Source organism: Typha angustifolia, chromosome 5 (genome assembly GCF_048772165.1).
Source record: "Typha angustifolia cultivar Huaian chromosome 5, ASM4877216v1, whole genome shotgun sequence".
Lineage (NCBI taxonomy): Eukaryota > Viridiplantae > Streptophyta > Magnoliopsida > Poales > Typhaceae > Typha > Typha angustifolia.
In genome coordinates, this window is record NC_133243.1 from 429,883 (window position 1) to 445,408 (window position 15,526).

Here is a 15,526-nt window from a genome sequence, read left to right on the forward strand (position 1 = left end):
TATAACCTCTTATGCAAGTACAATAAAGCTATACTAGCAAAGAAGTTATTCCACGAGTGAACTCCCCCTAATCCTTGCACCTTGATCTAACCGCTAGCACTAGATAGAAACCGATCCAAAAACCGACCGAATAGAGAAATTAGAACAAATCTTGGGATACCAGGATAAAAGAAGAGACAAAAAGATCAATCGAAAGATGCTGAATTTCTAGATTTTTGTTTGATTGTTTCAACAAAAAGAGTCAATTATGAATTAGGCGTCTTGAGATGAATGTAACTTTCCCAAAGCAGTTGGTCAAAACTGGGCATAGAAGCATATATATTATATATGTCACTATGCGTCCAATATTTGTATGCTTGCAATTACTCATCTAGAAATGGATTGCTCAAAAATACAAAGAAGATTATGGAATAAGTGCATGCTCATTAATGATACAACTCATTGTACAGGATGCACGGCAAGTTGATGTGATTAATCATCACCTTTTATCGTCTCAGAATCATTGCTCGGCACAACTTTTTTAGATTGACCTAGTTTCCGCTTGTTATCAGATAGCCGTGGCCTTAGCTGCATGTCATACAATTCATTAACTGAGTAATTGAATGCCTTTGATATCAGGAAAAAAAAATAACTTCAAAGAAAGCAGGATTCTTTAAAACTCAAAAGGCTAATTTATATACTTCTATTGATAATGATGAGTTTTTTTTTTTTTTTTTTTTTTTGCAAACGAAAAAAGATTCCTGTTAGCTTAACTTCTAGCTAGCCTGACATATAAGTAACCAAGATCTACCATTGATGACTGCTCAGCAATGTACCAAACAGCAATCACAGTAGGTAAAAAGAAAATCTTTCAAGCAAAACTTTTGATCTACTTAATGGAACTTTGGTTGTAGAAGAAGAAACTCTCTAGAACAAAGTGAAACATATCAATCAGGACCTTAACGACATACATAGGAATGGGCAAGTTGAACCATGGATGGCCGTGCCAGTTGACACACCCCGTGCCAACTAGTATTTGCCATGCTAGTAGTGGCACTATACTTGGCACGGGTTGTGTCAGCGTACCAATGGCACACCCCAGTGTCAAGCTGTGCCGATTATTATGCCATATGGAGGCTTTTTTGTAAATTTTCTTTTTTATTTTCATCAATTATTATCAAATCAACTGATTATTTAAAAGGCTTAGATAAAATTGATAATGATGAGACTACAGATGATATTGATGGTGATAATAAGACTCAGTCAAGTGGCGGTAATAATGAGATGGGACATGCATCTCTATTACACAACCTTCTTAAAAAATTAATACTTTTATAGAAGATTTGAGTCTATAGGTAGTAGGACATAATGAGAGGTGCACCCACAGGATGATATGAGTTCATCATCATTACCATCATATCAATCACACCCACCAGAGCTACAACACCCTAATTACACTCTATATCCACAATCTACATATGTTTATGGTGTGCGTCTCGGTGCCGGTGCCAGTGCCGGTCACACCCATACATGTTGAATATCTACATCATGTCATAGGAGAATTAGGAAATTCCTATTTGTATGATAACTATGTGAGACGTTTCAACAATCAATATTATCAGTGGATAAATTTTGAAGAATATCGACAGTATTTAATGCAACATTCTCATGTTATTCTTATGCCGGCAAATAAAGTATTTAATTCTCCTCGTCATTCTATGTTCAAATAGATATTAGTTTTAATTACTAAATTATTATCAATTAATATTATATGTTCAATTTTATTATAGAGTGTTCAATTATTAATATTAGTTCTAATGAATATATTCAATCATATTATGTATTATGTGTTAAATAATATTTATATTTAACTGTTACTTTGTTTTTAATAAAATAGGTCATTTACAAAAATAATCTAAAGATAAAATATTATAATGTAGATTTTAATACATATATTTAAACCAAAAACTATAGATTGACATACCAAAAATTCAAAAACATCTCTAAATATTCTAAAATTCTTATTAAAAATACTATAAATGCATGTCAATAGCACGTAAGGGCATGCTAATGGTGACATGGCACAGCACGTGCCATTAGCACAGTCATCGTTGAGTTGAACAAAGCATATTGGCAAAATAAAAAGTTCAAACTATGCCATAACGAAAATTATAACTAATAGAAGCTTCGGAAGGGGATGCTTGACAATTGACATACCATCTCTATATATTTTAAATGCTTCAGAACAACTTCAGTATCAAGCTCCTACAACAAAATTTGAGACCATATCAGTACATGATCATAGAGGTACATAAATGCAATAGATGTTGTACTTCATAATCCAGTGGTATGCATTCAGAGCTGAAGGTCAGATATTATTAAATATTTTATGACTACCTACTACTTGTACTTCCATAATGCTATACTATAGTTAAAATTGTGGTTACCTTAAATTGGTCTGTACTAGTATTTTGCCTAGTTTCAATGGCGAAAGTTACTTTAATGTAATAGAATTAACCTTGAGTAATTCTCTACTTGGACAATCTTACTTTGACAGAAAGGGAGTGTTAAGTGTACCAATAACTAACACTACTCTAAATATTCTTTTCTAAAGCTAGTGAGAAGAAGAGAGACAAGAAAGAAGAAAATTGTGGCATTCAAACTGACTATCTATTGTTGGAATTTGATGCTAAATCTTGAATTCTCCATTATAAAGGTAAGTTTTTTTTTCTCATATGTGCTTTGACACAAGTAATTATTTATAAAAAAATTTCACGTTATAAACAGATTTTTGTGTGTTATAAATAGATTTTTTTCGTGTTATGAATGGTTTATTCGGGTTATCGTATCATAAACGAGTAATTTGGGTTATCATGTCAAAAACGGATTACCATGTCATAAACATGTCGGTAGATCGAGTCATAAACGAGTTAACGGATTGAGGTAATATATATAAATATAGCCCGTTTAATAATCAAATACCTGTTTACGTCCCGAACCTAATTAGACTCGTCTAAAGCCTGAATTATCATGGGTTATTAGGCCAACTTTTGCCACCTCTACACCTTCATAAGAATATAATGAAATGATCAACGTTTGCAAGTGCTATAGTACCTTAAGTGTTGTTGTTTGATCTTCTGAGGTTAAGAGTAAAAAACTCATATGCATACATGTTATATAGTTAAAATCAAATGCTTTTTGTTCACAAATAGTTCGCTAAATGGGGATACAAATATCTTGAACACTTCTAGACGTAAAAATGAAATAAAATAAAAACTGTGAATTCAAAATTAGGTCTGGGAATCAAAAGAGAACATAGGAAGGGACAGGATGGGTAAACTTGAAACAAACCTTCAAACATGAATAAAATTGAAGTGAATGGCCATAACAGTGAACTTAGCATCAACAGAGATAATCAAGAAGCAGGAAAAGTTCATAGTAATCCAACCACGATCATGACCTATGGTCTGGTATATGCACAATAATGCTAGAGACAATCTGACAAAGTAGTTTAAACCAGAAAATACTTCATTCTATCCAAATAAGTGATTATAACCAAAACATATCTCATTTAAGACGTGTATATCTTTAGATGAAAATAACAATGAAATTTTACCTGCGGAACTGCACAGTCTGCATGAATTGGATCCCAAAGCATAGCACAGGAACAATCCCAGTCATCACTTTGAACTACAAAAAGAGGTGCCCTGCAATGGAACAAGAACACATGAAATCTAGTCAAGACCATTAATAATCTGTATATTAAATTTTTAACAGGCATATACATCAAAATATTAACCAGTCAAAAAGTTAAACTGCCTGCATGTATATTGATATTCTAGCTGCTATTGGCAATTTGATAGTTAAAAAGAAAAGTTGTAGCCTAGTTTTTTCCAAATAAAATGAAAAAGTTTGGGACAGAAGCTTCATGGAACAAGAGTCCTTATCCACAAACTCAAATAGAAAACAATAGTTATTACTATCCCAAAGGTTATGTCTCTATATGTAGTTGCCAGAATATAAGGCTATAAAGAGAAGAATAGGGAGAGTTATGAGTTCCAACGCTCTTGTGGTCGCACCCTTTCTAGCTGCATCTAAGAAGCCCCTTGATCCACCAACCCCTCCAAATGAAGTAAATGCACATGTGCCTGGGTTGTAAATGCTACTACTCTTACTGGTGATTATTTTGAAGGTCACGCCTGTCCTAAGGTGGTCCCAGCAGAAGCATCTACTCCTCAAGATTCGGCCTCTTTTTCTAGGGTATTCTGGAGGAGAAATCGTCAGAAATCGTCACCCTTGCCTACCTCTTGGGCCCAGCTGTGTAAGAGCTCACATTCTTCTGCTACCAGAATCTCGAGTGCTAATACTATGTGCAGTTCAGTCTTCCAGCGCTTAAAGTCTGTCTCCAAGCTCTGTAAATTTGGAGCCAGTGCGTCTAAACTCCAGTCGTGCGGAATGGCGGTTAAGCTTTCTCAGAAAGTTTTCGGGGCATCCCCCACCTTTGGCTTACTTAATCAAGGAAACCACTTGATGGTGGAAGCTAGTGGGGACGCTTCAGGTGATCAACATGGCAATGAGTTCTTTTTACATTTAAGTTCAGCTTTGAGGAAAATATGCTTAATGTTTTCAATGGAGGCCCTTGGACATATGTATGGTTCTAAATTGATTCCCCGGTGCCCAAAATTTCTAGCCTCCGAGGGTGGACATCTGCTCTACTTCGATATCGGTCCAATTCCTAGGCTTGCCCAATGAATACTAACCTCATGATCTTCTCCTTGAGGTGGCTTCCTATATAGGGCGACCTCTACAAGTTGATGCTTTTACTTTGGCTCGGTCAAGAGACCATTTTGCATGGATTTGTATCAAAACCAATTTATCAACTCCTCTCAAACAATTCATAAAGGTTGGCCCACTAAGAGGAAAAAATAGAACTTTCAGGCAATTGCTTATGAAAATCTCCTGATGGTTTGCTTCTGTTGTGGCCGGATTAAGCATAATTTGTTCATTTGTGTTGTTTCGACAAGTTTCTCCACTGTGGAGGGTGGTGTTGGTATAGGTGGGTCCCAAACCGTGCCCTTGCTAGTTGATTCGGTCTCTCAATGTCTACTTTGCATGCTTTTGGACCTTGGATCAAGATTCAAAAGAAGGTTTGTCATCCGTGTCTCCCAGGAGAGTCCTCCGGATTTGTTAAGGGCAATGGTCGGACCCTGCTAGGTTCTTTGCAGTCGGATTGTTAACCTCTTGAAGACCTCCCTACTTTCAAAAGAGAAGACATTTCTTTGGTTGGTTGTTTTTAATAGACTCCATACTTGGAAGCATCCTTGCTTGAAAAAGATTCCTTGATACCTTAGCGTATCCATTGTGCGAGGATACCTTTGAGACCCTCGACCATCTTCTCCATTCTGACTATCCAAGGCCCTTTTGTGAATCCTTCTCGCCTGTCTTGGGCTTGGCTTCTCCGCGACCTCTCTATGGCTATTGGTCTTCTTCAATACTTCCAAATCTCTGAGAGGAAGATGTAGAGGCCGCCATAAAAGGTTCCTCGACTCCTTGACAAAGATCTATCGGTTCTTCTCCTTCCAAAGGAGCCACCAAAATAAACCAAGGAGTTGATTAGTTGCTAATTGAGATGGTCTCGCCCTTCCTCCTCCCTCCCTGTTTTTTCCCTTCTCTTGTACTTGTTTACTAAATAAATTTAACTAGGCACTACCCAAACTTCTCAATAAAAAAAATAAAAAAGACCCTTCCAGCTTTGGCCAAATAATTGTATATCTTGATTTTCGAAAAGCATATGCTATATGTGGGTTGGTCGAGCCACGACGCAACAATAGTGTATCTATTTGGTAAGCAATTTTTGCAAATGTAGTCTAGAAATTAAAATAAAATTCACACCACAGTGTGCTGTCTTAATGGAAATCTCCACAAGAAGAATGATATTTCATCATATATAATTACCCAAATAACTTGATAAATCAGCATTTGTAGCAAATATGATAAGTTGATCAAACTTAAAAGATGTCAACAATAAATAAATAGATTCATTGGCTCAGAAAGATAAAGGAACATACAAAACTTTTGTACAATCAAATTTAATCAAGGACATATTAACATAATAAAGATCATAATGATGTTTCAAATAACCTAATGCAAGAAAGAAATATATTCCAATTATGAAACAATGAATTACAAACTTGATTGGAATACTAACATATATAATGATATTGAAGTGTCCAAGTAGACAGTCAAATAGATTTTCATGATTAGCAAACTTATATCTATCAATAGTGTGGGCAATAGTGGCTTGTGTACTCATTATCTCACAGTTGATTGTGCCTGGAGGTCAAGGGAATGTATGCGCTTCTTAAAAATATTGACTTGCATAGGCTGCGGCAAGCAAGTCAGGTAGACAACTTAACTAAAAGTTCAACTGCTTAATATGATGCTTGCATCCTTGCAACTTCAAGTTTGAATTAGCTTACTGGAGATTCAAGCATGCTATTATTGAATGTGAAATCCCTTTCTTTTTATTCTCTGGAGCTTTCACAGGTAAACTCTAAATTTATAACTGACTTTTCTCATTTCCAACTTTATGTATGCGGTGTCTAAACGCAGATGGCATATGCACTAAATACACTTGTATGTACAGTCCTTGTGGTTATGTGCTATATGGTGTATGTATCATCATTCTGGTTTATGCACTATCTGTACCTCACATGCATGCATGGCATGGCAAAACGACAATCTAAGTTATGTAGAACCTCCGATACAAAGATGATGTAAGACCATGGATGGCCGTGTCATGGCACAGTACGGCATGACACGCAGCACTTGCCAGAGAGAGAAAAAGAGGAGGGAGACTAGATGAAGCTCTCCGGTACGATGGGCGATGACGGCGGCGATGAAAGCTCAACGGTGAGCGGATTGCCGCTAGGAGGGGCGTCATGCGGCACCTCTCGTGCCACATGCCGGTACGCTGCCGGCACGGCCTTCATTGTGTAGGACCACCATAGCACACTTGCAACCATTTTGATAGGCCTTTAAGATAGATCTGGACTTCCAGCCTCAAAAAATCTGATGCTGCAGCCATGATTTGATCAGCTATATCATTGGAGACAGAGATAGACAGACAAAGGCAGTCCAAACAAAGGATTCAGAGAGTTAATGAATGGGGGCACGTAGGTCAAATCATAGGCTCAGGACTTAGTGCTGGCTTGGTGTATGTGGGTCTAGTAGTTAATCAGAATGAAAGATGTGTATCTGATTCAATTTATACCATGATCACCAAACTCCTGCAGCCACAAGGCTGACTGGAGGGAGGGGATGCAGCTAGCCAGATCTAAAACAGATCCACTCAATCTGGTTGGGGATGACATAGATGGCTAGAGGACAGGAACAAAAAAGGAGAATATAAAGAGAAGGGCAGGAGAAAAGATACGCCAAACTCAGATAAGGAGTCACTCAGTGAGAAATTCTGACCACAGCATTAAATCCAATAATTGTAGGAACTGGCCACTTTAAGACCTTTAATTTCCTTTGTATCAAAATACTGACCATCATATGCATTGTTAAATAATCCAAAATTGACTAATATCCTGAATTTGGACCAAACAATCTAGAGACAACCTCAAGAGAACGACCAAGTATCCAATCTAGCAACAAGATCAAGAGAATGAAATAATATGAACCTTCTCTGATCATCTTATTAATTCTTATCTGCTAGTATAAGGAGCCAAAGGGAAACATTCAACACAATCAAACTGAAACCATACTGGGTAGATGACCCAAAGAAGTATAGGGAAGTCTAGAAGGAGATGGTCAGCATAGATTAGATCTCACGGGACTCACCCATTATTACTACAAAAAACACCTGCCTTGGAACCAATTACACATAAAGGTAGGACGAAGTGTGCCAATAGAAATTTCTGGAAACTGTATTATGAGTCTGACTTGCACAAAAACGAGGTACTTCAAACATATCAAAGACTTAGCATACTAATCATCTTATGAATAGATTATTTTGCTTCTTCTGTGATGTAATCCTTCTTTAAAGGTTACGAATACCACTTTCTGTAGAAAATGATAAGAGAAACCATTCCAATCAACAAATTAGCATGAATATATGCTGCACAAGCAAATCAAATACCATGCTACTTTCATCATAACCTGACAAATTGAGAAGTGTAAGGTTGCATAGCATAACCTAATCAGCAATTATGTTTAAAGTAGAAAGAACAAAAAAGAACATAAAAGAAATCCCATGTAAGTGTGCGTCATGCTAGACATCACCTGCGCCACTTCCCACAAATAGTCCCTTCATCATCATCACTTGTATAAATTAAGTCTTGACATTGAACCCAATTTCCAATAGATGTTACTTTGGCAGGCTTGCTGTATTTCCAACACTGAAAATTTTGAAAAATGCTAAGATGAAGTCCAGATTTCAACAAAAGCTATCACAATAAATTTCTGTACTTACATCCATCATAGCACATTGAGCAGGATCCAGTTTGGAGGGTTCTGAAAAATAATCAGAATCACTGCATTCAAGAGACATACATTAACCACGAATCTAAGAGAAAAGACTGGTCAAAGCATAAATAAAAGAAGGGAAAAAATATAATAAGTGATGAATGTAATTCTTCAACCAAAAGAAATGAAAGATCCTTACACATTAAGTTACCCGATTAATTCAATTGAAAATTATGAGATCTTACAGGTGTAGCAAAACGAAATTAGAGACTATATTCATTTCAACTCCATAATCCTTGCTTTTCATGGATCTAAGTTTCGTCCTAGTTGATTTGTTTCAGCAAACAGGTCTGCTTTCATGAGGAACGGTCCAAAACTAGGTCTGCAATGATGGTAGGCCACATGTCACCCATTTAATGCCATTTCAGCTAAAATCAAAAGGGCTTTTTATGAGTTGTCTTAAGCCATTACTAGACATGGGTTGGAACAAGCTCAAATCTCATCTCAATTATCAACTGAAACTTGTTTACTGTCATAATATAAAGACCTGCGACTCATCTCAATGGGTGCCTTCTCTCCAAAGGCACCCATTGTGTTTCCTAGATCTGACATTGCCAGCTCTATCTCAATCTGACACAAACCAATCCTGTGAATTGATAATTACTCAGGATCGGGACAAGAGATAGATTGTTTTTGGTGCATTAAATGTGCATAAAGATTACAATTCTCCCGCTACATAAATCTATGAATTACGCATTGTGGATTTCACATATATATCTGCTACTACGTATTAAGATCTGCATTATTCCACACCTATATAGAAAATATATGGATTTCTTCTCTGCATTAATTTCCCTCCGCCAGTTTTGCATATTATCCCAGAATATACATGTCCAATCTACTTTCGATATCTGTATGTTAAAAGCAGTATTATCGCAAAAAAAAAGGATGAACCATCATTTATTATTAGCATGAGTATTTTTGTCAAAAAAAAATAGTCTTTGAATAGGGCATGCAGATAAAAATAAAAAATTACATCTCAAATTGAAAATTCAGTAGACTTTTGTACATATTTCTCTTTTTCTCCTAAGGATTTCTTATTTTGGCACTCCACCTTTGAAATATTTAAGGATTAAATACATTTTACCTCCCATTTACTAATACTAAAATTCACTTTGTTCTCCTGTACTAAAAAAAATCTTAAATCAGTTCATATACTTATATATAAAGTGAGACTGTTAAATTTCTTATCCAACTTAACTGAAAATATGCAAATTACTAAAATACTTGTAACTCACTTCGCTTTAACTCCACCCTTACCGAAAGCCACCCTAATACCCCTCCCTCTCCATCATACTCCTCTCTCTCTCTATTGAGAGAAAGGAGAAAGACAGAAGGAGGAAGTTGGCGACGAGGAGAGTGGAGAGAGGTGAGAAAGAAAGAGAGATTTTTTTTTATTATCAGGGATAAGGAAGAAGATGAGAATATTTTGGTTCATAAAATATAAAAAATTGAGGATAAAACAAATTGTGAAAATTATTTGTGCCATTTTATTTAAGTTGGACAAAAAATTTAGCATTCTTACTTTAGTTATAAGTACAAGGATTGATTTGAGAAATTTTTTATTACGGAGGGGTAAAACAAGACATAAATCAAGGGGTACCGAATATTTTAATAATAGAATGTCATGTCAACCATGATGACACCATGCTAGCAAGAATAAATTGAGACTATGCCAATGAATTACCCATGGATTGTCATGTCGGTGAATTATCAACACTGATACAGGGAGAGTATCTCAATACTCCCAGCTACCCATGTGAATGTTTGCCATTAGAAATTGAGCATATCTTACTTTAAACAAACTTAATTTCATGTCATTTTCATCCGTTTTGATATCTTTTTGTATGTTGAAACTTGATCTATATAAATTATATTTCAAATTAGAGAAATCAAAGAAAAATTTCGGTTATCCCCAAATTATTTGCCTCAACTTAGAAGATCCAAGAAAAATTAGGGAAAATTATGGGATTAAACTCTAATTGCACGTTTTTAAGGACTATTATTTAGCTCCTAAAACGTATTTTAAGTCCCTTGAAAGTTTTAAAAATTATTTTCAACTATTTTCAGCATGTCAAGACTAATGGCACACTAGCTCAGCAACACTAATGTGTCAAGCCAAGGTCGGCGACATGCCCCTATTGCACTGGAACGGCAATCATTGAAACTGCCAACACTAATGTGATAGGTAAACTGAATAAAGCTAGTGATGTAAGACAACAATTTTTAGTTCCCTAATGTAGCGTCTTTGACAATAAAGTATAGTAGGAGTACTTATCTTTAAAGTCAAAGTTCTAAGTATCGAAATCATGATCGGAATCAACCATCCAAAAAATCGATATGTATTGGCTGTATCGACAGTATCGATCGTTTGTATCGATTTGTATTTTAAAATACATAAAAATTCTAAAATTTTAAATAATAATAATAAGATATAAAAATAAATTATTCATATATAAATCTAAAAATAAGTATTATTTTCTTAATTTTTATCTTTCTCTATCACTCACTCTCTCTCCCTCTCATACACCAAATAAAATAAAAATTCTTACTCTCTCTCCCACTCTCTCTCTTATTAACTCTGTCACTACCTCTCTCTCTCCCACTACCACTTCCTCTCCCTCACCGACACCCCCTCTCTCATTAACTCTCTCTCCTCCTCCCTCTCCATTTCTCTCTCCTCTCTCTCCCACTAACTCTTCCTCTCCCTTACCAACTCTCTTTTATCTCAGCCTCTTCCTTTCCGATTTTTCTACAGTGATGCTTCTCTAACGAGCTCCGACGAGGTTATTTCTCTTTTTCCGACTCAAAATAGATTGGTTATTGACCAATACCAGGCCGAAACCAGTCATTGCCTAGGATCAGGTTCGGCTAAAATTTAGAACTATGTTTAAAGTATATCTCTGATAGATATCTTGCTACTACTCAAGGCAAAATACTAAAGTCTGATATGCAAAGATGTAGCATGTTTATGAAAAAGAATGGTAGACTAAAGAAAAAAAGAAGAGAAAAAAATTTCAATTACCAACAAAAGCATCAAACAAGGATAAGTATAAAGCTTGAATTTTACAATAAAGAACTCAAAAAATGGAGCTATATCTACTAGATTGACAAGTTCTAAGATACTCATTACCATGGACCTCAAGATTCTTCTAACGGAAAAGAGAGGTGTTGGTGAAACATACCCAGAAAATGGACCAGACCATTCAGGAACTTCTGCTTGGAAAGCTCTACCAATACGAACACCAGATGTATATGGTTGATCATCTCTTAGCATAAATAATATGGGACCTAGATCTCCATAAGATGTTCTTTTACTTTGACAAGAATTTTCGCCCACGGCATCGCATGAAATCACTGGTCTACTTTTGGAGCACGACTGACAGCACCATTCATCAGCTGGCAGATTTCTAAATCTAGGATCACAACAAGAGACATGAAATGCTTCCTCACAAAGGTCGCAAATAAACATCTTTAATGGATTTCCCAGAATACCACAGATTTTGCACGGTTTGAAGGATTTTGAATCACCACTACCAAGGACTTCTAAAGAAGCACATTCCCTGCTATTTGATACAACTCCAAGCAGGCCATGACTTTTGAGTACAAAAATGCACAACTCTTTTTCTGAGGTAAACTCCTCCGGTGGCTTAGGAAAGGCAATACTGGAAGAGGAGCACTCACTAGAATCCTCCACCCCATTCTTTAACTTATCTGAAGGATGACCAATATTTTCTCTTGGTGACAAGTACCCGTCATTTGCAACAGATATGTTTTCTGACGCATGTTGGAAAGATCTAGCTGATTTTAAAGGTTGTTTATCTTCTGCATGATTGGTTATAGTATCTGCTCTAGCATCATCCACCTGAAAGCTAGTAGTGGTGGACTGATCCTGTGGATGGTCTTGATCATAAAGTGATAGAGATCCATCATCCAAGGTACAATGGAAGCCTCGAGTAATAGTTCTGTCATGAGGTTCCTGCAGTAATAAATTATGGTCTTCGGAACTTATACTAGAGTAACAGCCGGCACTTTCTTTAGAATATTCAAATGTGGTATCTTCAGATAAGAGAGCAACACCATTCTGTTGCAACTTCCTTCGCTTGTAGACATAGCCATCCTGCTTAGGTACTGAACTGGTGCACATATCATTGACAGCTGATATATCAGAACAGGTGGACATGTACACATCTTTGCAACTAAATTTCTTTTCTTCACTTCCAGTAGCTGTACATTTTCTGCATCTTGCTTGACAACGCTCATCACATTTTGAAGACTTCTGCCAAGTTTTAGCAAAGTGAGACCAATCATATGATGGGTCCATGTTCTCTTCTTTTGCATGGTTAGAAAAAGGCATTACTGTGCTGATAGTATCAGGAAGAGAGCTCTGGATCAACATGTCACCTGTTCTGAAATTAGATTTAGTCTCAGCTAGGTTGACATCTGCTATCGCATGTTCCAGGGGTATGCTTTAAACGGGGAAATGAGCAAGGAACTATCTGAGAGTAACAATAACCTGGAATATGTTAAAAAAAACCAGAAAAGTATATTGAGTAAATGTTAACTAGAGGTAAAATCAGAATTCCGGATATCAAAGTGGCCCACAAGGATAAAATGAAGATATGTGTTATTACGTGGGCAAACAATAGTAATTCAAATCAGAAATCAGAATCACAGCTGTTTTGCTTCACCCTGCAAATCAGTGATTAATCACTTTGTGGTACAACCACTAATTCCATCATTGAAAGGACAAGGAAGACAGTTTATAGAATGCATCGTCCCAGAATATGGTCAGCACATGATGAAGCATAGGCATGGACATGGACATGGGGAAGAAAAACAAAGAGATATGGACACATATAGGATACGGCACTAATAAATTTATAAATAAATTATATATACAGATATATAGTTTATTAATACATTTAAAAAAATAAAGCACTAACCTATAAGGAAAATACACAAGCAACTAATTCAGCAATTCCATAAAAATAACTACTAGTTCAGCAGAATCAGCACATGAGTTTATGTGGCCTTAGAATGAAAAAACATGCCGACATGGGGAAAAAGATAAGAAGTCAATAGATCACCGCCCAATGAGAAAATTAGAGTCTCAACGAATTTCTTTTTCAGCCTCTAATTACCCTTTATCGTACTAGCACGGCTATATAGATAAGAGAGGGGAGGTGATGACAATTAGGTTTTCATTTTCTTTTCATTAATTTTATTTTCAGATATATTTTTAGCTAAAATTCATATTTGTTCTAGAGTGTCATATTTAATTAAAACTCCTAAATTCCAGGAGATTTGATTGTTATCTTGCTAATAGACAAGTTTTGTTAGAATTTGGTTGATATTTAAGTTAAAAGAGTCATAGTTTAATTATAGATTAGATTAGGCATGATTTAAATGTCTTACCTGTGATTTCATTTAATCTCCTCATTTCTATGTACAATGGGAGTCCCAAAAAATGAAGAGATAAAAATCATGAAAATTAAAATTTATCATTCCTGCGGAGTGCGGACCATTCCATGTTATCCCCTTTACTTGGGTTTTCTTCTTCCCTCACAATTTAGGAGGGTTTAATCTGCCTTCACCGACAACTTGGTGGGTTTGATCTTCCTTCCCCCATGTGACTTGATCGGTAATCTTCTATCTTTTCTATCTAGCTAGCTATTCCAGTATGAAAAGAATACTTGGAGGCAAAAAAAATTCACAGAGACCGTGGATCTAGGTACCTTCTCATCCCTGAGGCCACATCAGGAGGATAATCTACCAAGCTTTGGAGGAAAGAAGATTAACCCACTTAAATTGCGGGACAGGAGAAAGTCTACCTCAATTGTGGAGGGACAAAGAAAGCATGGAATCCAAATGGGGGAGGGCAAGAGATAAACATTGAATCCTCCAAAACAACAATAATTTCAATTGTCCATGATTTCTATCATTATTTTCGGAATTTCAATTACAGACGAGGAGATTATATCAAATCGCAACTTGAATATCATCTTTTCTAATTTAATCTATAATCAAATTAGCAATCTTTTAACTTAAGTGGTGCTTGTTTGGGGGTGTGCCACCTTCAATCTGACAAAGTAACAACCAAATCTCTTAGGAGTTTTAACTAATTAGGACACTCTAAAAAAAAAATCTCAATTTTAGCTAAAAATACATCAGAAATAATAAAATTTAATGAAAATCTAATTCCTATCTAGAATTTGTTTCAAGGCTCAATAAATTTGCCTTAACTAGTTAGAACGTAAAAACCAATGACTACTAGTTCTTCTCTCCCTCAGTATCACTCCCCTTCTCCACCCAGTTTGCAGCCTCTGTCGAAGGGGCGATCGAGCGGAGAGGACCTGCCTACCCACCGCCGAAGGATGCCGACGTGGTACTGCCCCTACATACAAGAGACAGAGACAGAGACAGAGACAGAGTTACCTTTCCCTTCGTCACCACCCTTCGTCCCCGAGAATGCCACCCGCCATCTCAGCCTTCGTCTCGAGAGAAGGAGATCGCCGCGGGGATTAGATTTAGGGCTTCGGGCTTCGTACAGTGAGAGAGGGATCTTTTTTTTTCCTTTTTTTTTTTTTATTTTCTTTCTTTGGGATTCCTTTGCCAAGGGTCCCTTCCAGAGTGTCTTCTTACCTGGAGTTTTTGACCAAACTAGCCATGTTCAAATTTATTTTATTTGAAAGCTGACTATCTTTCAAATTTATTACTAAATAGAGTCTAATTTATTATAATCATAATAAAAATACTAAATTAATTAGTATTTTATCTCTAAGCAAAAAAAAACCTCCTAATTAATTCAGTGTTTTTATCTTGTCCTATAACGCTGATTAGTTTAACATTTTATGTATATAAATTTTTTTAATTTAATCTTTCAGCAGTTCAAAAAAATTACTTAAGGATAAAAATGCTGAATTGATTAACGTTTTTATTACGGCAACAGTAAATTAGATCTCATTTGATAATGAATTTGAAATATAGTCTATGTTGGTTAAAAATATAAAAAAAG

The 15,526-nt window shown here is 36.0% G+C and overlaps 1 protein-coding gene across 4 annotated transcripts; it reads right to left on the bottom strand.

Annotated features, from left to right (window-relative positions):
• Window positions 1–290: 290 nt before the first annotated feature.
• LOC140760468 (uncharacterized) lies at window positions 291–15,111 on the bottom strand. 4 transcript variants are annotated; one of them, XM_073097441.1, is made up of 8 exons: window positions 14,947–15,110; window positions 12,913–13,007; window positions 11,694–12,787; window positions 8,456–8,516; window positions 8,266–8,381; window positions 3,596–3,686; window positions 2,197–2,244; window positions 291–567 (listed from the first exon to the last, which is right to left on the bottom strand). In XM_073097441.1, the coding sequence occupies exons 3-8, from the start codon at window positions 12,689–12,691 to the stop codon at window positions 472–474; spliced, it is 1,410 nt and encodes a 469-aa protein (XP_072953542.1). In that variant the 5' UTR covers window positions 12,692–12,787; window positions 12,913–13,007; window positions 14,947–15,110; the 3' UTR covers window positions 291–471. The 4 variants fall into 4 exon arrangements, with proteins under 4 accessions (XP_072953542.1, XP_072953541.1, XP_072953540.1 ...); XM_073097440.1 differs by having other exon boundaries at window positions 12,913–13,024; XM_073097439.1 differs by having other exon boundaries at window positions 11,694–13,007; window positions 14,947–15,111.
• Between the last annotated feature and the right edge of the window lie 415 nt (window positions 15,112–15,526).